The sequence below is a fragment of the Ictalurus furcatus genome, chromosome 11 (genome assembly GCF_023375685.1).
Source record: "Ictalurus furcatus strain D&B chromosome 11, Billie_1.0, whole genome shotgun sequence".
Lineage (NCBI taxonomy): Eukaryota > Metazoa > Chordata > Actinopteri > Siluriformes > Ictaluridae > Ictalurus > Ictalurus furcatus.
This window is the reverse complement of record NC_071265.1, coordinates 10,986,967-11,011,024: the sequence shown is the minus strand read 5'-3', so window position 1 is coordinate 11,011,024 and position 24,058 is coordinate 10,986,967. Positions and strand designations below refer to the sequence as shown.

The 24,058-nt window shown below is 39.0% G+C and overlaps 1 protein-coding gene across 3 annotated transcripts in view; it reads left to right on the top strand.

Annotated features, from left to right (window-relative positions):
* tprg1 (tumor protein p63 regulated 1) overlaps window positions 1-22,439 on the top strand; it is a 32,795-nt gene extending 10,356 nt beyond the window's left edge. For all 3 annotated transcript variants that reach the window (XM_053636178.1, XM_053636179.1, XM_053636180.1), the window contains 2 exons: window positions 19,014-19,167; window positions 21,036-22,439. In XM_053636178.1, the coding sequence (XP_053492153.1) occupies window positions 19,014-19,167; window positions 21,036-21,230 (349 nt within the window). In that variant the 3' untranslated portion in view covers window positions 21,231-22,439. The remainder of the gene's footprint in view (window positions 1-19,013; window positions 19,168-21,035) is intronic.
* Window positions 22,440-24,058: the final 1,619 nt, after the last annotated feature.

Sequence of the window (24,058 nt, the reverse complement as noted above, 5' to 3'; positions counted from 1 at the left end):
GATCAGGATAAAGCACTTAATGGAGATGAATGAGAAGCATGAGGCATGACTTAAAGAAATAGTTTGGCCAAAACCTCAACTTTCAAATGTATTTGACTGGTTTCTAGTCATCTGTGACTATACGACTGTCTTATGTGTGCATTGTATAGCTTTGCACTTGTCTCGCACTGTTGTGTATTTGCACTGTATGCAGTCCTATGTAACATGCTACCATGTTGCGCAATGGTCCTGAAGAATTCACATTTAACTCCAGTGTATAAAAGTTATATGGAGGAAAGCAGCTTTACAGATATATATGAATTCAGGATATAAATTTTAAACTTAAAGGTTATCCCTAATGAGCAAGCCAGAGGTGATGGGGGCAAGGAAAAACTCCCTGAGACGACATGAGGAAGAAACCTTCAGAGGAACCAGACATAAATGGAACATCTGGAACCTCATCTGGGTGACGCCCAATTATAAATAATTCCCTTCTATAGCTGTGTACAACATGGTCAAAAATTGCAATTGTGTAACCAGGCCCTTCATTATAGTTTTAAATTACCAACTGTTCACTGATGGAGACTTCAGTGCATAACTGTTCATGGGAATTGCAGTCCTAAGCCATCATAGCAAAAAATGTTTGTATCAATTGCAGTCCAAAGCCATCTTCATGGTGTGGTACCATGCACAGTAATCTTGTGATTCTTTAGGCTGTCCATGTGGGGCCATCTTCAGCAGCAGCGAGTGATTTCCATAATAATGTAATATAATATATGATTATATATTATAATAATTATCAAGTTATAATATATACCATAATTATATTATAATTATAATATTCCATAATAGTTGCCATCTTGAAGCCAGACTTCACTTTCTTCTTCACTACCTTGATTGACATCACTTTGAGCAGAGTTAATTTGATTTGTTTATTTTTATTACACTAATTCTGCTGTTTTATAAAGTTGTCTGTGTAGTCATTATATAACGAATCAAACAGGTGTGGGAAGATTTTGGCATGCATTTTTGTCATGTTAAATTGACAGCTAGAAGCTTTACTTTCATGTTCATTACAGAATGTCACATGACAGAACAACATTTTGAATGAGGAATTTTTGCAAGAGTAGTTAACACCTCACCATTTTAGATAATGCAAATGGTTTAGCTAATGCGATTAGATTAAAAACATTTTTGAAAAAGGTCTAGATTGTTATATTTCTAATACGAAAATAAAAAAGCAAACTTTAGACACCAATTATATCCCAGTGAATCTACTACATTTGAGGTAAGAGTACTGTAAAATGGCTTATTTCTTTAAACGGTGGCAGCAAAGCGTAAGGAGGCGAACATTGTTTCTTCTTTTTTTTTCTGGAGGGGATTATGTGGAAATGAATGAGGAGGGATGTTATATGGGAGAAGTGTGCAGAATACACAGCCACACTCTAGTGCATGTGATTAGTGGCTGAAATTAATGTAAGCCTTTCATGGGAAATTCTTTAAAGCAGGCTCAGGGGACGCCAACTCAAGTAGAGCTAATTCAATGAATAAAGCGTAATGCAGCGTAAAGCGCTTAGGAGAGACAGGCGATACTATAGGGCCTTTATCTTCACACATTACATTCAATTATAAATAAAGTCACCAATGAAAACCACCCTAAAGTGCTGCAAGGAAGAAAAGCCAGCCACAATCCAGAGACAGGAACTCTTATCTTCTTTCACCTTCTCATCTTTCATCTTGCTTATCATTCTATCTCTTTGCTATTTGCTGTTTTCCTTCTCTTGGTCTCAGTCTTTATTTTTAAAGCTATGTCTTACATTATATACTTTACATAAATTTAGTGCAATGTGTTTCAGACCAAGGAAACTTTGTTTGTTATTACTTTGTGCTTGCTTCTTCAAATTTGATTTGACTTGTGATTTAAAAAAAAAAAATGCTATATTTGCTGATATGAGCCATGTACACTGACTGAACACTTTATTACAAATGCCTGTACACCTACTCATTCATGCAATTATCTAATCAACCAATCGTGTGGCAGCAGTGCAGTGCATAAAATCATGCAGATTCGGGCCAGCAGCTTCGGGTAATGTTCATATCAACCATCAGAATGGGGACAAAATGTGATCTCAGGGATTTAGACTGTGGCATGATTGTTGGTACCAGATGGGTTGGTTTGAGTATTTCTATAACTGCTGATCTCCTGGGATTTTTACTCACAATAGTCTCTAGAGTTTACTCAGAATGGCGCAATGAAGAAAAATAAAACATCCAGTGAGTGGCAGTTTTGCAGGAAAAACTTGGCCAGAGAATGGCCAGACTGGTTCGAGCTGACAGAAAGGCTACAGTAACTCTGATAACCACTCTGTACAATTGTGGTGAGCAGAAAAGCATCTCGAATTCACAACGTTGAACCTTGAGGCAGATGGGCTAAACAGCAGAAGACTGTCACAGCAAACCAGTGACTACATTTCCCATCCTACATTTCCCATCCTGCACTGCGACCTACAAACATGGCCGCCATGGACTACACTTCCCACACACACACACACACACACTTTCACCTTCTCCGGAACTCTAACTACACACTAATGTTGCCAATCTCACACTCATTCACTCCACGCTATAAAAGAGACTTTTTGAACACCATGACTTGGCGTAGTATTGAGTGTATTCTCGTTTCCAAGCGGTTGTTCCTCGTTTCTCGGTTTGATTCATGTTTATTGACTTTGTTTTTCGTTTCTCGTTTCTTGTTTTGGATTCTAGCCTTGCCCAGTTTATGCCTGTTTGTAGATCGCTTGACCCATTGCCTGTTTTGACCACGCTCTTGTATCATGATTTGGATTTGTCTGCCTGTCTCTCCCTATTAAACGTCTTTTAATGGTAAATGGTCTGCACTTATATAGCGCTTTTATTGAAAGCGCTTTACACTGGTCCTCATTCCCCCGTTCTCGCACACACTCACACACGAACGGTAGCAGAGCTGCCATGCAAGGCGCTAACTGGCCATCGGGAGCAACTTGGGGTTCAGTGTCTTGCCCAAGGACACTTCGGCATGTGGAGTCATGTGGGCCGGGAATCAAACTGCCAACCCTACGATTAGTGGACAACCCGCTCTACCATCTGAGCCACAGCCGCCCCTTTTACTGCACTTGCATCCGTCCTATCCTCCCTTACATTCCGGGACAAAGACAATGTCGAGTTCCATTTCTGTAAACCAAGAACAGAAAGCTGAGGCTGCAATGGGCACACCCAAATCACCCAAACTGGACTTGGAAAAACTTAGCCTGGTCTGATGAATCTCAATTTATTCTGAGGCACACAGATGGTAGAGTCAGAATTAGGTGCCAACAGCAGGAATCCATGGAGCCAACTTCCTTGTGTCAACAGTCCAGGCTGGCGGAGGTGGTGTAATGGTGTGGGGAATGTTTTCTTGCCACACTTTGGGCAAGAAAACACCTGAATGCCACATCCTCTTCGAGGTTTGTTGCTGACCATGTGCATCCCTTCATGGCCACAATTTACCCATCTTCTAATAGCTATTTCCAGCATTATAATGCACCATATCATAAAGCAGTCTCAAACTGGTTTATTCAGTGGCCTTCCCAGTCACCAGATCTGAATCCAGTAGAACACCTTTGAGATGTGGTAGAACGGGAGATTCTCAGCATGAAAGTGTACCTGAAAAACCTGCAAAACCTAACAAAAAGGACTCGATTGTGTGATGCAGTCATGTCAACATGGACCAGAATATCAAAGGAATGTTTCCAACATCGTGTGGCAACCATGCCACAAAGAATTGAGGCTGATTTGAGAGCAAAGAGAGACCCTATGCAATATCAGTGTATTGTTTCTAATAAAGTGCTCAGTGTACTGTATATTACTGTGTGTTTTCCCTGGAGAAACTCAGTTTGGATATACGTGACCATAGAAGTTTTGCTTGCTATTTTCCACAATTTTTTGAATAATAATGAAGACATTAACACAATTTGAAATTGCACACATGGAATTTTGGAGTTGCCAAGGAAAATGTAAAATTCTTATTAGTATTTGAGATGAAACATTGTACAGTCTTGGTAACTTCTAAACCAGCTTCAAGAATGAGCTTCATCCAGGAGACTTTTCTTAGCTTTCCCTAATACACAAATGCACAGAGCTCCTCACTCCTACTCTTTAGTTCTAATTGAAGACTACTTGGTTGTTACAAATTACAATTTAATTCTATGCGGAAGTTTTACATACTGTAAACTAAAGACATTCTATACTTTATTTTACTGCACTACAATACTACAAGAGACAAATTTCAACCATAAGCCTTTATCAAAATGTTCTTAAGACAATGAAAAGTATGTATTCAATCTAGTGTCTCATCTTTTGACTGTGACAATTTTTACGCAAATAAGATTGCACTTTGAATTTATTTTTATAGTGATTTAGATCTGTAATGAGCAAACCAGAGCATACAGTGGCAAGAAACCTTGAGAGGAATCAGACTCAAAAGGAAACCCTTTCTTTTCTGGATGACACTGACTCCATTTACATGGACAGCAGTAATCTGATTACTGACCTTATTCTGAATAAGACAATATTGTGATTAAGGTTTTTACATGAGTCACTTTTAGAATACTCCGTTCGTGTTCAGGTTTTACATGTTTTAGAACATAGAGTGATTAATGTACTTTCTTAATCAGACTTTCTTAAAAGTACTTTCTTAAAACTTTCTTAAAAGTACTTTCTTAATCAGGGTATTGTCTTAATCGGGTTAATATCTGATTATTGTTGCCCATGTAAACGTACTGAGTGTGTAGTAGGATTATAAATCATTACTGTTCTACAGCTATATATTAATAAGCTCAAACAATACCAAGTATGTTGAGAGGATGATCAGTATGAGCATATTGTGAATAAAAGCCCTGATATGAGCACAGGACAGTCTTTATGATTAGAGCAGCAGTTCCTACATACAAATCTAGAGTATTCAAGTGAGATTTATTCACTGCTGCAAGGGTGTCTTTCCACTACTGTATAAATGAGAAGTTCAGATCTTTAGGGCAAAGAAGACCGTGAAGATGGTTTACTATGGAGTGTGGCATATCAGACCCATTTTGAGCTTGGTTGTTGCAGCCTGTTTTATTGAGATAAAGGGGGTGGAGCCATTAGGTTGTGGTCGTTTATTTAATTTTTTATTTTTTTAATTTTTGGCTGATGCATCATGTGAGAGTGCTGCTACACAGCAGATGCGAATTAGAAGCTAAACATTTCGGGTGAACATTTGAGGTTTTGCTAAGGTTTTGGCTTTTGTTCAACACTATAAAATGTATGGAAATTGATGCAGTTCACTGACTGCAATTTACTGCAAAATGTTAGTGATTGATGTGAGATGTTCCAAGAATGAAGTTCATAGTGCACATTTGAGACATATCTGAAAATATCTGACACAATACCACAGCCTAGCCCAAACAGGAGTGCACACACAAATGACAAATGACCAAATCTTTTCCCTCTAATCTTTAAGTATGCGACTGTCAGCCAGGTCTACAATCAATACTCCGAACTCGCACAAATCACCTATAATGATCTGGACACTCCCACCTCCACATTTCACAGCTAACCTATCACTGTGACTGATAAATCCTCATTTCTGCTCTGATCAATTATGTCAGCAATCATAACTCACTGATATTATCCACACTGGAACGTTAGCTCCCCTTAGCGATAGATACTACCAAACACTTTATTCCACTTTTTTCCACTACCAAACTACATTTTTCCTTAATTCTCTCATCAACAAGGTGTTTTTTTTGTTTGTTTTGGGGGGGGTTTTTTTAAGAAAAATTTCCTTTTAATTTATTTATTCATTTTCATGTGATTCATTTTCATGTGATTCATTTACATTTGATTCATTTACATGTGATTCATTTACTGATTTGCTTCTCTTTAAATCCAGTTTTAGACTGGGATATTACAAAGGTCTTTCCAGATAATTACTTGCCACACTGTATGAGATAACCCCAATAAAATTGCCTGAATTCTATAATATAATTTGTTCACCATGTTAGGTATATAATCCTCTAAAAACAGATTCGCAATTGACTCAACAAGGTGTTTTAATGTGCAGACCCACTGCACACAGTATGTTTTTTTGTTTTTTTCCCCACAATTCTGAGTAAACTCTAGAGATCGTTGTGTGTGAAAACCTGATGTGGTTTTCTGCTGTCGTAATCCATCCACCTCAAGGTTCAGTCTGTTGTGCTTTTTGAGATGCTTTTCTGCTCATCATGGTTATAAAGAGTGGTTATGTGAGTTTCCGTCTGCAGAGCTGCTGCTTTTGTGTTTTAGAACTACTCGAGGTAGCCTGTCTGGCATCAACAACCATGCAATGACTTTCATTAAGATTCAATGGACAAGTCATTGAGATGACATTTTTCCCCATTCTGAGGTGTCGTGTGAACATTAACACAATTTTATGCACTACGCTGCTGCCACATGAATGATTTATTGGATAATTACCTCAGTGGCCAGGTGTTCTTAATAAAGTGGTCAGTGAGTGTATGCTGCATTCAGTTTTAAATGTGAAGAGGCTGTGGCCTAAACCAGAAGGTTTCTTTTCTTTATTAAATATGAATCCACCACCACAACCCTGAGCAGAGTGTTCTCAAGAATGAATGAACAAACACTATATGATCACGTTAATGAATGTGGTCTTTCTTTGTCCCACAAGTTTCATATCTTATTCATTCATGCCCGCATGAAAGTAAAAACCTCCTGATCATGTGACATTTTTTGTTATGGCTTACAGGGTCCCAGTCTTCTAATTTCAACCAGATGCCCTGTGAACCTTTCTATTTAGTGCACCTCTTATTTGTATCTGTGTTGGTATCTGTTTAGAACACGTTATCTGTTCGTTTCGAATGTTTTCTTATTCAGTTAATGCATACAGGCATTTATTTTCTCATTTCTAAGCCAACCTGATGTGACCCTGTTTGTATTCTGTGGTTCAGAGCAATGAATCATTTATGTAGCTGTGGGCCATTAAATGTTTTATTTAATGATTGACTCATTTTAAGGTAGAGTTTAATAACGAAGCCGGCACGCATAGTTTTATAGGGAGCGGTTGTGGGTGACCGTGAATCATTTTCCGCTGTTTTGGGAAGGAGGATTTAAAAAAAAAAAAGAAAAAAGTTTGAGATTGTATTCTCTTGCTCCTTCTCTTCTTCGTTATTTCTTTATAAGGCCTTGTCAAATCGTGATGAGCTCTTCCCATGACTCACAGAGGCAGACCTACTCTTGAGTGACTTCACCAAGTGAATGAAATAACATAATGCTACAGTTCATAATGTTATTTGTTTACTGCAAAGCACTGTGGTTGAGTTGGGGCTTCAGCTCCATCATGCCCTAGTCATTGTGTGGTTTATGGTTTCTACTGCAGGCTTTGCTACAAATCTTTCAAGGCCCTGGTATCATTTCGATAAGCTGGAGAAACAGTTCATTGTGGTTTGGTGTGAGCCCCATTGTTTCTAAAAAACATTTTTTTGTGCCAGTCTGAGGTAGAGAGAGTCAAGTGGGGCTGAGCTGCGAGACTCGGAGATGTGTTGTTTTAAGCGCTTTTCTCTCTAGGTGTCTAGACGAGATAATTACTCAGTTACACTGCACATCACTCACGTCTTCTTTTATTCCTGCCGAGGACAGCTTGCTGTGATGATTTTTCTTTTTCTTCTCATTTTTAAATGCAGATGAATGAGAGTTTCTGTGAAATGCATTTGAGCTCAATACTGTAGTACTGTACTATTAATACAGTACCTGGCCGTGCCGTGCCCGCTGTAATGCAACAATCCGTATTTCTGTCTCATCGTGTGTTAGACCTTTGACCATTACAGTATGATATGGTTCAGCTGTTTAAATAGTACTTTATGAATTATTTAAAATATGACTAAGCGCAATGACAATGATTAACCTTCAGTCTGCACATTTAGCGACACAACGGTAAAATAAAACAACTTACAATTTGGAATGAATCAGCCAGGTAACTTGTGTTAACATGGGCAAAAGGTGCTGACTCAGCCTCACATGTTAGCAATAAGACTAATCACCACTGACACTCCCTTAAGTAAAAGGTCTGAACTGGCTACACAGTGGTACCACCTTTAACCTAAAAATCCGACCTTTGAGAAACTTCCTTATTTGGGGACAGGGAGTGTATAGGGAGTGTACAATAACTCTACATATAAAAAAAACGTAGCGCAATTTCTCCTTTTCAAAAGGATGGCATTATAGGATGGTATTAAAGGCTTAATGAGAAACTCTTGAGAAAAGTTTGTTTTTAGTCGTTGAGTTTTAGTGTTATATTCCGGTCAAATGCGTTCTTACTAAACATTTAGTTATAGCAGGGGTACTCAAACCTTTTTACCGACAGGGACCCCTTTAACTGTTTTAAAACAGAAAAAATCCACCAACCTCCTTAGTACAGCTTTATTTTATGAATATAAACCAACATTCAAATATCAGCCTCATTATTTAAATATGTACAGTAATATTCTGACTTTGCATTTGAGCCATAGAGGTGTAGCTACTGAAGTTACAGTCACAGGACACATACATCTATCCATCCATTTTCTGTAGAACTTATCCTACACAGGGTCGTGGTGGAGCCTGTAGTCTATCCCAGGGGACTCGGGGGACAAGGCTGGGGAATCCCTGGACAGGCACAATCGTGCACAGATTCTCTTTCCTTTGGTTGTAACAAAAATGTAAAAAATAAAATAAAAAATGAATTCACAGACCCACTGGCTATGCTTCAGAACCCTGGAGCTGAGTTTGAGAACCATAGGGTTATAGTTTTAGCCTCAGTACCAGTGCACTCTCAGACATAAAGGTACCTAACTGTACTGTTGTTGCTGTTTGAGTGCTGCTACCAAGGGTATATCTTTTGTAGATCTATCTTTCACCTGGAAATGCAAATATAGTTTACCTATTAAAATAATTTAAGGTCCATAATTGGACCATGCTGATATACCTTTAAAGCTTTACTCTAAAAGCTAATTAGGGCAGTGGTGGCTCAACGGTTAAGGCACTGCCAAGCTGCCACTGTTGGGCCCTTGAGCAAGGCCCTTAACCCTCTCTGCTCCAGGGAAGCTGTATCATGCACTCTGACCCCAACTTCCTAACAAGCTGGGATATGCAAAGAAATTAATTCCGCCTGTGCTGGAATGTATATGTGACAAATAAAGTTTACACAATTAAAGGTACACAAGATGCATCTTCTGAGATTAAAGATACATACTAAAGGATACATATCTTTGATGGCACCACCAGAGTGCAGTTGTACCAAATGATTACTAATTCTAAAACACTTGAATTAGCATTAGTCCTTGACCTAGTGTACTAGCATGAAGATAGGGTATGTTTTTGATGCAGACCAAAAAGCACATCTGTAAATCATTCTGGATAACAACATCTGCTAAATGCTGTAAATGTACCAATGCAGACCCTGACCTCATACTGTCAGTTTTTACTTCACTGTTTGAGGTGAAGAGTAAGATGCCAAAAAACATGAGGCGTGTATTTAAATACGTGAGTATATGAACAGGAATTTCATTTCTGAACTTGTACTATTTGGATGAGGCCGGAGAAATAGATCTGAACCTTAGAACATAGCCAATCACAGCAGTTAGATTGTGACAGCTGGTTTGAAACAGTATTAATTTGTTTTAATCGTGTTTATGTGCGTTTGAATTGTAAGCAGTAGTCATTCCCCGTGTGACCAGCAGAGGGGGACGTTTCACACATTTCCATCCCACACCTTTATTATCACCCAGCTTCACACTGACCACCAGTCCCCCTTTACATACATTTACATTGTCGTAGATTTAATGTCCACAGCTGCTTAACCGGTCTCTGGCATTATCCTGATTTTTTTTTTTTTTTTTGAGAAATCTCCCAGCCATGCAGTAAATCTTGACTGTTCAACACAAAGTGTGGAGGTGGAGCATAAGCAAAAGCAACAAAAGCGAAGCACGATCCCACAATGTTGAATGCGTCGACATCCTGATTGGGAATGGCAGGGATTAACCGTTCTTGTGTTTGGATTTGTTAAGCACTTCTTTTCAGCAAGCAGCTGCTTGTCATACATTTCACAGTGTTGAAGCACATCTGTGTTGTGTACAAAGGTCAATGTGCTAGTAAATGTTACACCGTAGAGGGAACGTTCGGGCTTTACATATATCAGAACAGACCCCTTACATACTTTTTTTTCTTCAAAGGCAGACAGATATATTTGGACAGAAATATATTAATATGCATAAATATTTAATAGTATCATTGCAGTATTTTGTTTGATGGCATCATTGAGTTTCATCAAGTTGTTTACAGGAAGATGACACATTAATGGATTATTTCAAACGTGCATACAGAATAACAACAATTCTACCTTCAAATGTTAAAGATGTGGTGCAGTGGCACAGCAGGGGGCATTGCTGCCTCACAGCCCCAAGCTCCCCAGTTCAATCCTCAGCTCAGGTTACTGTGTGAGTGTGGTTTTGCATGTTCTCCCTGTGTCTGTGCAGGTTTGCTCTGGTTCTCTAGTTTTCTCCCACCTCCCAAAAACGTGCGTGTAGGTGGACTGGCTACACCACTGGTCACCAACCCGATTCCTTGAGATCTACCTTCCTGCAGGTTTCATCCCCAACCAGAATCACACACCTGCTTCAGGTGATCGAGAACGTCTTAAGGCAATGATTAGCTGGTCAGATGGGCACGATTATGGTTGGCGTTAAAGTCTTCAGGAAAGTAGATCCCCAGGAACAAGTTTGGTGACCACTGAGCTACACAATATTGCCCCTCTGTGTAAATGAGTCTATGAATGTGTGTGTGCCTCATCCAGGGTGTATGTTCCCGGGATAGACTCTGGCTCCACCGAATGAATGAATGTTAAAGAAAAACAATGAAAAGCAGTACCGCAATGAAAGCACATATTTCTGAATAATTTCTACACTCATGCATTTGTCATTGAATGGAATATATTAGAATCCCTCTGTGATGCTGAACTGTAGGTATTGTATGAAATGTCTCCCTCCCAGCACACTTCCTTCTTCCCTATGTGTCTTTCATAATATTTTTGATTAACGGAGGTGTCAGAGTGTGTGTTATGAGCATTTGTGTGAGTGCACGTGGACTTATTCCTTTTTTTCCCCCTCCGGCACGTGTACTCATATCCGCCATACTCCCTTCTCACATTCTTTCGCCTGTCTTCCGCTTCTGGAAGATGTCTTCTTGGTGCTTTTCCACACGTGCTGATGGTGGTGCAGGGCCACTGGCGCGTGTATGGCATGCTGCAATGGCCGGGAAGTAAGCTGGCTCTGGAGCTGCGTTGAGCAATCACAGGGATTTGTGTGCTTGGCTGTGTGAGCCACTTGCCATGACAGCTGGAGCGGGCTGCTGATATTAATCTAATGTGTTGACTTACTAGTCCTCGTCCTCACAGAGTGCACTCAACCGCTGCAGGAATTTGGAGACGCGTTTGTGAAGCTTAGTTAAAAATACGCTGGGGTATGTAGGCCCCTGTCTGTGTGTCTGTGTGTGTGTGTGTGTGTGTGTGTGTGTGTGTGTGTGTGTGTCTGTCTGTCTGTCTGCTGGAGGGAGGGCAATGAAGTGAGCATTACTTCTGGTTTATGGCAGGAACATTTACATTTGTCCTCTGATTTATGACTTTATGAAGCATCCTATACATACAGGGTGTCTTATGAAAGCCAATAATTCATCTACAGTATATACAGTAAAGAGTCTGATTTTTCTTTTTCTTTTTTCTTCCATCCGTCCCGCCAACTTCTCCTTTTATCTTGGTTAATCTTTTAGAATAATGGAGTAGGAGTCAGAATGGGTGTGAGATATAAAATGTGTGTGTGTGTGTGTGTGTGTGTGTAGTGATCAGTGAAAGCTCAGCTTTGTACCATAAACAGTGAGTGTGTAAGAGCACTGGTGACTGCAGCCCAGCCCTCTCTTGCTTGTCTCAACTGGCCCTATTCTGATAGCTTACCTGTAATCATCTGGAGATCTCTCTCTCTCTCTCTCTCTCTCTCTCTCTCTCTCTCTACACACACACACCCCTCTCATACACGCACCAAAATGACATGCGGTTCAACACGGATTACACTAGACAAATACAGTTTTAGCACATGCACGATTCTGCATGATTATGCAGGATGACACACACACACACACACACAAATATTGCGTCTAGGTTTCTCAAATGAGCATGCAGACAAAACAAACCTTGGCACCGGAAACACAAATCCCCCATCAGTTTACACCCCTGTTTCAAATGTACACTTATTGTTGAAGGCCCTTTCTCCAAGTGCAGCCTTTGTGCCTCACCTTTTCTTCATTTTTTCACAGCCAAGCTCATGAGGGTGGAGTCTCACACACATATTGTCAGCACTCTGAAAGCACAGTGTAAACAACAGGACTGCTGCTACTCCTGTGAGGTTGTGTGTGTGCGTGTGTGTGTGTGCGTGTGCGTGTGTGTGTGTGTGTGTGTGTGTGTGTGTTTGTGTGTAGCCCTGGGCCATGTGTTTGCTTTAGCAGAAATTTCTCCCCCTTAAATTGTGTTCAGGATGGAGTTGCTCTGGTCAGGCTGTGGCACACAGCATAAACATAACACACAGACACACACACATGGTGCATGCAGATCTCCTCTCATTGCAAACACACTCTCGCTGCATTTGGAGAAGCGAATCTGTCTTCATGTGTGTCTCTAGGTCATGATTTATCGGCCAAAGCAGTGCCCGCTTTCTGTGTACACTCACAACAAAAGAGCGTGTGAATTAGTGAAGGGGAAAGAAATTAATGAAGCAATCTATTGTTAAGCATAAGTGCGAACATTTTTATTATAGCTCAGAGGTGAGTCAGGTGCATCTGTGGCTTTTTTGGTTAAGTCTCTTCCAGATGTAGGATCAAGGTTTTGTTTTGTTTTGTCCCCCCACCGAATTTCTACATAAATGAACCCTCTGTAAGAATTTATTATTTTTAATCATTTCAAATTGTTTTAATACAGTACTGCATGAGATGTACAGTACATAGCAGATATCTATTGTACACTCTATTGTAAGGGAAAAAATGCTGTTTAAAACTCTTAAGGGTTCTTTAGTTTTGTCTCTCTCCTGGAACCCTGAAAACTTCTATATAAGTAGAACCCTCCAAACTGTAAGAGATGTCAAACTAAGATAATTAAACTACACAAAGAACCCTTACGATTCTTTTTCCATTTCTTTTACAAATAATCGCTGATTTTTTTGTGATTGTTGCGACCAAAAATACTTGATTTTGCTGCTTTGCTTAGTTTTGGAAAACTACTTGAATTGGCGAAATTGCAATTGCATGAAATTGTCTTTTGCAGTGATGTTTGTTGTTAATTGCGACCTTTTAGCTGTACTCATGTTCGACACATGTGAATCAAAGGAAGCTTTGGCTGAATGCGTGTTGTGATGATGTCACACGGCACATTATGATGACATCGCATGACGCGTCTTGACCCAAAATCTGTGGAAAATCTGCTGAAGTTTTGAAAAATTGCAAGCTCCTGCGAATAGTGTGGTGTTTTCTTCGTTTTGCATTACATTACATTTACATTTATTCATTTAGCAGACACTTTTATCCAAAGCGACTCACAAATGAGGAAATACACTCAAGCGGAGAACAATACAAGTAGTGCTAGTTCTAGAGAAGCAAAGTGTACAGAGTAGAGAGAGGTGTAAGAGCCAGTGTAAGTTGTTTTAATTTTTTATTTTATTTTATTTTTTTATTAGGGGTTAGTTAAGCATTAATTTCTCTGATCACAAAATCTTGGAGTGACTGATACAATTAGCTTAACAAATACTTGTAGTATGCTATAAGGCCTGGAATTGTATTGAATGGTACTGCTGGTCCAGCCTGGTTCTGCAGAGCTATCAAAAATGTGCACATTTCTGTATATTGTCATTTAAATTTCAAGCTCTTTTGGATTGTTGAATTAGGGCTGTAAAGTAAAGCAAAAATGTCACACACATGTCAAATATCAAATAATTGATTGCTGTTTTTTTTGTTCGAGGATTCGACTACAAAATTAAGCATGAATTAGTCCGAATGTCGTGTCCTTAGTCTTTTTTAAGCTGTTTTCTCCATGAGTCCCGGCTTGGTGTTAGTCTTCCTGATGCAAACTTACATGACCTGCATAATGATGTTTTGTGTTGAGGAAAACGTTTATCGTCAGTATATTTTACCTTTGCTTTCTTCATTCATGAACTGAAGTACTTACTGTAACCTGAAGTACTTACTATGACCTTCTTGCTGCCTTTAAATAGCACGTAATGAACGTCTCGGAGCGAAGACAACATGTTTGGTGAAGCCACTGATGGACTATGCACATTTTTCAGTTATATTACACTTGGGTTATGTGAGCATGCCACAAAACAAAATAACTCCACCTCAAAAAATAAGATGGCAAGAAAGTATAAATGAGGCATATTTGAAATATTTTGCATTTTTGAGCAAAAATGGGTTTTAAACATAATTAATTAGTCATTTAATTTTCAATATTAAACAAAAAAATGAATGAACGCATCGTCATTTGTATTTTGTTTTTCAATTTTCAAGTACAAGGACCTATTTTCTATTAGTTCATTTATTATTTATTTCTAATCTGTTAATTTATTATATTTCGTAATAATAATAATAATAATAATAATAATAATAATAATAATAATAATAGGTAGGAATACATTTGAATAAAATAATAAATATTAATAAAAAACAACGTTAATAATTTTTATTTTATGTTATTTACTATAGGGCAGGTGTGTGTGTATGTGTGTGTGTGTGTGTGTGTGTGTGTGCGTGTGTGTGTTTGTGTGTGTCTTGAGAGAACTGTCTGACAGTGAACGCTGAGACTGATGTGCTACTTAGCTCTTACACTCATCAGTTAAAACATGAGCACAGACTCGGGGGGGGGGGATTGGGCAACATGAGTGTGACAGGGAGAGGGCAGGAGACAGAGAGGAAGAAGAAGAGAAATGGTTAGAGAGGAGAAGATGATACGGCCCTGCGGCCGAATGTGTCTATCGATCTGCTTTACAAAAACAACAAGCCCCTTTCACTGAGGCCTCCTGCAGCCGCTCGTGAGCGCTTTGTAATGCTAACACGGCGCAGTTTAGCTGGAACCGAAGGGCATGTCTGTTTCCTCAAAACACAGCAGAGGTGTACTGTTTAATGCCAGAAGGGGTGTAAGAGGTGGGAGGACAACTCTGACTGCTTTCAGAGCATGACCACTTTCATTTTGATAAGAATAACTTGCAAAAAAAGTTTTTATTTGCATATGACTTTCCTTTTTGTGCAGGTAGAGGCAAGTCGAGACTCTGCCTGTAAGAGTTATGACTTCACAAAAATTTGGGAGAAAGTTAATGTGTTCTGAAGAAGTTGGTTGCTAATTATTGGTTGGTTGAGCCAAAAATGAATCATAGTGCAAAGCTGAACAACACTTTTTATTGACTTTGGACTGAGGCTTTGCTACAAACAAGTGATGACAGCATATAGACTTACAAAATAGGATACTGTATGCTACATGCTGTATTCAGGACACACAGGATATAAAGACAATACTCAACACAATATAAATACTAGATGTACGCAATATGTGCATAGAACCTTACACAATAACAGCTATGAATGCATATAGAATTGGTGTAGAAAAGTCTTTTAAATGTACTGTATTTCCTAGAATATCACATGTTTTTCTCCTCTTTAATCATGTTACAAGTCATACCACAAACCAGCGTGTTTTTGTATTAGCGTAATTTCCCTATGTGGTAATGTTTTTACAGGAATGCCAATGGCTCTTAGTTTGGTGCTAACAAAACACTTAAAACTCAATAACGATAGTAACGTCTAGTAGGATGTATTTACACAGTGACATCACATGACGTGTCTTAGCCCAAATCTGTGGAAAATCTGCGGAAATTTTGAAAAGTTGCAAGCTCCTGCGAATATGGTGTATATTCTTGATTTTGCATTCATTTCTCTGATCGCAGAATCCTGGAGAGACTGACACAAGTAGCATGACAAACACTTGTAGTATACTATAAGGCCTAGAATTGTATTGAATGGCAGTGCTGGTCCAGCCTGGTTCTGCACAGTTAGCAAAAATGTGCACATTTCTGTATATTGTTTATAACAGAACACTGAAAACCCATTAGCCATAGTAACGTCTAGTAGGATGTATTTACACAGTGATTTTTTAGGCCTGTAGCAAAGGTTTTCCTTCAGTCAACAATACAAAGTCTTTCTGTTTTGTCTCGTCTCGTTTTGTCATTGGCTACATCCCTGAATTTTGAATTTGTTCACCTGTGTCTAGCTCTCGTTCTGTGTTTTCTGTTTTCTTTTCAACATAATGAGCATATCACTTTCAGTTTTGATCTTTGTTTTCCTTGGGCTTTGTTGTCTCGTTTTCTATGTCCTCATTTATACTTCCTGGTTTTGACTTGTGTTTGTTATTCTGGTTACTGATTATAGATTATCCTTTTTTTTTTTTAAATGTCTTTTTACTTTAACTGGATGAAACCTAAATTAGACTGTGCCATTAGAGACATTCTAAATATGCACCATAAGTATACCTGCTACAGTAATCTGACTTATAGAATGAATCAACATTCATATATCTTTTCTTTAGGAAGTTACGAGGCTTGATCTTATGCATCTGATCAACTTTTTATCCAAAAAATACAAACATCAGAAAAGTTTCACTGTGATATAGGAAAAGCCTTCTCTACTCTAATAAGGCTAGAGAAAGACATTAATTTCAAATGCATTACCCTGTGAAATAAGCGCAGTAAACTATCGTTGAGTGCATCCTACAGCCATGTACGGAAATCAGTGCCTCCCCAACTGAGATTGATGGGCAGCCTGTAAATAGAGCATTGTGAAAGATCTTAGTGAAAATGGAAGGGTGCCAAGATCATTTCAAAGCCTGAATGTGGAGCAGGTTTAAAGCTCAGTGTTTGCTGCCAGGCACACACTTGTCTTCTGGGGTTTCATCAGCCTGGAAAATAAAGACATGGCCCCTGGGCGTTTCATTAAAATCTATTTACTTAAAATGGCAAAAAGAAAAGAAGGGGGAGTGAAAGAAAATCTGATGAACACTGGGAATTGCCTTTAAGCTTAGTAAACATTAGATTGGCTCATGCATAAAGGAGGTGCCCTAAAGAAGAATGGTGCTGATTTTGGCAGTGAGTGAGCTTTGTTGGAAAAGAACAGAGGGGTTCGAGAGGTCAAGCTCACCTATTTGAAAACACAAGTGCGTGTGAATCAATGAGTGGCTAATGTGAAAATGCGTTCCTAATTATGTCCACTTGGATAATTTGCATTGTGTCTGATAAACTGTTGTTTCCTAGTCATTTTAAACGTTTTACTGTAGTCCTGCTACAATGAAATGAAATTTTACAAAATAGTTTAGGTGGGATTCAATACATGCCATCCATTGTGATGGATGGCACTGGTGGTAATGATAATAATAATAATAATAATAATAATAGTAATAATAATAAGAATAGTAATACTAAGGCATGGTGGCAGAGAGGATAGCGTTGTTGCCGCACAGCTCCAGGTTACCTGGATTGATGCTGAGCTCAGGTTACTGTCTGGAGTTTCTGTGCATGTTATCCCCATGTCCATATGGGTTTCCTCAAGGTTCTCATATGGGCACAGTGCTTTCTGACCTCCTACATGCAGCCATAGACATTGCATGTTTCACTTTCTGTTGACTGACCACCGAGTGATAAGAATGGCTCTGATGGAAAATACAAACCTGCATGCTGCATAGTCTTCATAGTCTCTTGGATAAATGATTTTAGCAGACCCATGTTTCCTGTCCTACCATTGATTTCTCTCTAAATTAACTCAGACTGTTGTCTAGGCATCACGATGTGCTTTTTGGCTGTTGCTAGGCCTGGAAATCAACAACTAAGCCAGGGGCGTTGGCCCAGATTTGATTCTGAGTCAGAATTTAAATTTGCCAACTGTGCATGTCTTGTCAACATTACCATTAATGCTCACTCCATGCGGGGATGTTTGGCGAGTGTTTTACAGTTAGATATAGCATCCAAGAGATGGTCCCTTCCAAGGCAGTTAGCACATAGCTGCTTTCCAAGACATTCAAACACTGGCTGCATGAGCACAAGTCTTGTAGCATGGTTACTGTGGATACTCATGATGTATAAAACCTATTATAGGGGCAAGCTGACCCAGGATTTAAATTTATTTTTTAGAGGTAACGGTGGAGGTAAACCTGGAGGAACTGCACTTCAGTTGAAATCAAGTTCAATTTGCAAACTAATTGATAAACAGTGCATGGCATGTCAAAGAAATACCACTTTACCATACTAATCATATTTTGGTGTTAGTCACAGCCATACTAGTCTTCTAGTTGGCAGAGAACATGGAATTATCATACGGAAAGGCTAAAGGTAGAAAAGAAGATAGAGGAACCTACTCGGTGGGAGAAGATTTGAGGAGTAAGTAAAAAAAACTGGTGGGAATAGTAAACCACTTAGTTTAAAAATTCTTTCTGTACAGGTGCTAAGCTGCTCAGGAACTGAGGCTAGTATATGTACAGTATGTGCTACTGCAGCAAGACCTGTACCCTGTAGACAGTGGACAGTATGACTAGTTAGCGTAGGACAGTAATGCTAATGAGAGAAAATCACTGTGAAAACGCCTACAATACTGAAAAATGCGAATGATATCCCCGGCTTTGGAGGAAAGACAGGTAAAGCTCTGACCGTGGTCACAAGCTGTTAAATGGTTATCTCCATATCATGTTCATGTGGAGGTGAGAAGGAGAAAAGAGAATGATTGTGGTATGACAGCAGCATTTATTGCTAACACTGCATCATCCATCACATCCTGAGCATGAGGAGTTATGCACGTTTCACACTGCCCCTGGAGGTTCCGTGGGGTGAAATAAAACTAATTTAACGTGTATTTCTGTGACTGTTTTTGCTTCACTGTTTCAGGAGAGAGGGAGATGGAGTGCGTGTGTTTTGGGACAAACTCCGAGAGCCCTCATTAACATCACGTTGGAACCCTTTTGCAAATGACTACCCCTACACTACACTGACCTACCACCCAGTTCGAAATGTTAATGAGAAGCTGACCAAACTTTGTGAGGTAAGGAGACTGAAAACTCTACCTAACAGACTTCTGTTAACATCAACTAACAACATGTGTACACAACTGTGACTAAGTCCTTGAATGTGAGGCCCTTTCATGTAATATAAAGCAAGCTATACAGGAAAGTGCAGACATTGCATAAGTGGAGAAACATTATCCTTGCCATATGTGTGTTTTATGTTTAGTGTTTTTATGGATGCTAATCTCTGCAGATTCTGTATGTTAAAGCTTATCATTTTCTTGATATTGTGAAGTGTATTTAAAGGCAATATATAGCAATGTGTCAGAACATTCAGTTTTATTCTTATTGTTGTTGGTGGTGGTGGTGATGATGATTATGTCTTTAGTAATTAATTAAGCTTTTGGCATTGCATCTTTGGTACCATGAGTTCTCAAAGTGAAATGGTCCATGGAGCACAGTAAGTGGTTTTTTGTTTGTTTGTTTTTAACAGTGGGAGAAATAACAACACACCATTATCAACATTATTATGCCTATAAATAATGTCATCTGGAATCTTATGATAATTTAAATAATTCTGATTATTTAATTCTGAAAATAATGATTCTCTGGCTGAAATGTTCCAATAAATAGCAAAAACAAATCTACTGTACACATTTAAATGATGAGCCTAATATTTGAATTGTTGGATTATGTTTGTACAATAAATCTGTAGGGGATCTGTAGAATTTTATTTACAGTTAAATGGGTCCTGGATGCAAAAGGCTTGAGAACCCCTGGATCAATATATACAGTATATATACACATTACAATTCCTATCTGGAAAACAAAATTACACAGCTAAGTAAATTATCTGGATTTTCTATACGGACGGCCTTTAAAAATTGTCAGAGCCTAGACACTTCCTTTTCAGTTTATAAAGTGCACTCTTAGAAAAAAAAAAGCTTCCATCTAGTGCCCTTAAGGGTTCTTCAGTTTTGTCTCTTAACTAAGAGTTCAACTAGGGCCCCTTTATGAAGCTGAAATCTCCATAACTATCGAAAAAAAACAAAAAAAACCTTGAGGCACCCTTTCTTGTGATTGTGTACCCCTGCAGAGATGATGCAACTTTCAGCAGGTCACGGTGGACATGGGTGGAGTTGCAGTGTCTTTGCAGGTGACCGCACAGATCACATAACCGCTCATTTAGAGGGGCAGGGTGTCAAAGCTTTCAGTCCCAATACCATTCCTCACATTCCGCCACGCCTATGGAGGTGGAAGGAGAGAAAGAAGGAGGAAAATGAAGCAGAGAGCATCAACCGTCTAAAACCAGATATGTGATTCTTGGCCTGATTTTGGCCGTAAACAAAAATCTCACATCATAGAACAATTCTTTGGTCATGTGTTAAGATGAGTTAATGGGTGTCCAATCTTATCTGGAAAGGGCTGGTGTGGGTTGCAGGTTTTCAGTCCAATCAAGCAGGAGCCACACCTGATTCCACCTATTTAATCAGTTGATCAGTTATCCTCTTTTACCTACCTCTGAAATTCTTCTTCTTCACCACTTGCTACTTGTTTCTGTTTGTGTGTCTCCATTTTCTCCATGAGCTCTTCATTGTATTATCTGACATGGAGAACAGGATATCACGGTCTGTCTGGCCAAGATTTTTATTGGGATCAGCTCATTCAGTGTTAAAAATTAATAATATTAAAGGACTGCAGATGTTGCACAGTGTAAAACAAGCTTAAAAAAAGCATTGGTTTTGAAGATGTTTGAGATTTCACTATCAAGTTATATCTGACTATTATAGACTTTAGCTTAAACGAACCGTAAGTAGGTTTGACAATCCAGAGAAAGTGAGCAGTGAACAGTCTGGTCAGACAAAGCCTAATGGCTTCTGATATCTGCTTTCTCCTCATACTGTAGCTTCAGAGTTTCAAGGAGCAGTTGACCGCTGCAGCTCAGAAAGCCCACAGTCTGAATCCAGTCCCAGGGAAAGCCAACGGCGTTCTGCTTCTGAACCAGCCCATCCTCATCGAGGCCTATGTAGGCCTCATGTCAACCCTTGGCAACCAGAACAAGCTGGGCTACTGCTTAGCAAGAGGCAATGTTGGTTTCTGAATGGAAATTCTGGTTTGATCAGCTACCAGTTGTATTGAAGTGACCGACAGGTAATGGTTGTATGTTCGGAAAATATAGTTCTTAAATGTTTTTAATAATTCATGTTAATTCTGTTTGTCTACATATTGGGCATATTGTTCCTTTTTCAAGCTAAGCATCTCCAAAAATGTTGACATATCAAAGCAATGTGATCACTGGTACCTTAAAACTGTGCTCATTATCCACTTTGCTGTATACTGAGGCTGTGTAGCATTCTCAGTTACAATGTTTGACAATATATTTTGTCAGAATGTTCTTCTTAACCATTACATTTTAAGTTTGGTGTTTATAAGTTTCCAAGAAAATGAGTCTGAAAAAGAATGTCATCTTCACTCCTTCTTCTCTTCTAAGAACTAGAGATTTACCATTAATAAAATGATACAATATGATGATATTCAAAATGTTCTTCTAGATGCTTCAAATGATTGTCACTACCCCCAGTTTATATTGAGGTGGAGGCTGCTTAAGTGGTTGGTATTTTGAGAGGCAGCGTTTGTGCTCTTGAGATTTGGAACACAGTATGAGGACAGCTGTCCTCCATTTTTTTATTTTATTAGATTTTTTTCAGACAATTTTCAACGAGGCTTCCTGAAGAATGCGAATATTTTTTTTTTACATGACCATGGTTTAATGAAGGTTTGAACAACATAATGGACAGAACTAAGGAATAAATGAGGAAAAAATGTTTTTATACAAAACAGATGACACTGTGAGAGCGTGTATGTTTTACCATCTATGGCATATATGCCTCATGATTGTACAATGAGGAGTTTCTCATCCAGTGGATCATTTACCACCCTGCTTAGAGTCTCTTTCTCTTTTCATTTACTCTATAACAATTCTGTCATCAGTCCTACCATTTGCTGCTCCTTCAATAATGCAGCGCTCCTTACAGGCTCCCTGAAGCATGACGGTGTGTGTCATATTAGGGTGATGGTAGGAATCTTGTTTTGAACAGTCAATGATGTGCTAGAATTTTCCCGGTTTTGTAAGTTCTGCTTGTTTAACAGATTAAACACAAATCCCTGAGTACAGCTGATGCAGAAACTGATTCGACATTCCATTGCCTTTTGGGAGTCACTCAGAAATCCTAAAAAGCATCCCATGATGCTATCACTGCCTGTGTGCAAACTATCTTTTCATTCCACATTAAAAACAGTGAAATATGCAGTGTGTGTTGAACAGCTGGAAATCTCTTGGACAATATACTCTAAAAGTCGATAAAATTTTATCTATATTTCTAGTGAGTAACTTAGAGCTCTCATTTCAGCTGCTGACTGTATGTACATAGTGAGACATTTTTTATACAGTCTTTTCAATACGCTATACAAGGTCTGGGTAATAAAATGCATTCGTTCCAGCTGCCAGTGTTTATTTGCACTTACTATCAGGTGAAAAAGGGAGGTCTGATCTCCTGGTTCAGCATGTAAAATGAATAAAAATTTAAGAAGCGTACACCATACGGTTGGCCTACTGCAAGTTATGCGTTAAGCTCCTGTTTCTTGTTCATCTGATTGCATTTTGAGAGTCTACACAATAGCCCACTGTTAATGTGTACACTGCTACCAGATTTTGTACACACCACTCTGTACATGTGTGCATTCTTGTCACTCAGCAGCCTCCCACAGTATCAGCTTACCAGCGTACATGCTCAAGGTCTACAGCGTCATACACGTTAATACCGAAAACATGGTGCTCTGTGTGATGTTAATGTAAATAATGATAATATTAATAATAATGTGTGCAGCATAATGCGACACTCTTTAGCATGTCATAGTATTTTGTTGAATTAAAACATAACCTACAATTCCAAAGGATATTCTGGATATTATTATAGCCAAAGCATATGCTGCTAACGTCACCCTGAGACTGAGTAAAATGCTATATAAATTGAATGCTCTTTGGACATTTTATTTTGACGGATATGGATGGAACAAGATACTCATACTAGGTTATCATAAACTTATAAGTGTTTTATTCATTCATTCATTCTTCAAAAATTTCAGTGATTACTATATCTCCATCCATTTTCTTACGGCTTCTCCTACACTGGGTTGCAAGGAGCCTGGAGCCTATCCCAGGGGACTCAGGGCTCAAGGCGGGGGACACCCTGGACGGGGTGCCAACCCATCACAGGGCAAAATTGCACACACATTCACACATTATTGTTATGACACAGGAGCATAGGCGGGAGCTGGTGCAGATCAAAGTCTTTATTCAAATACTTCAAGCAATAAACAAGGAAACGCGGACTAGGCAAATCTGGCTTTAAACATGAACACTGGATACGAGGCAGGAAACAGAACAGGACTTTTTAACAAGACCGCTTAGCATGCGTAGCGTATTCACACTCATTCAGCTACTAACGTAATCATATACGAATAATACTGCATGAAATGCACAGCAACACAAGGGGTTTAAATAATCAACATACTCAAACTAAAATACAGACACCTGGAGTAAATTAAGACACACCCTCGAACATGAACCAATGCTTAAACAAGGAGACAATCAAAACAAACAACAGCACATGTCCATACACAAATGTCTTGTGCATGCGTGCACTCAGAAGCCCCTCACAGTGCCATCTGCCGGCAAGGGTGTAACAATTATGGACAATTTAGAGATGCAAACTCCTCACACACAGGTGGGAATTGAACCTCCAAACCCAGTATTAAACGTTTCCTCTCGGAAAAATGGGGGGAATAGTTGTTTTCTACCGTTATTTTTTTCAGCTGTCCAATTACCATTTACATTATGTGAGTTAGCCCCAATGTGCTGACTTTAAA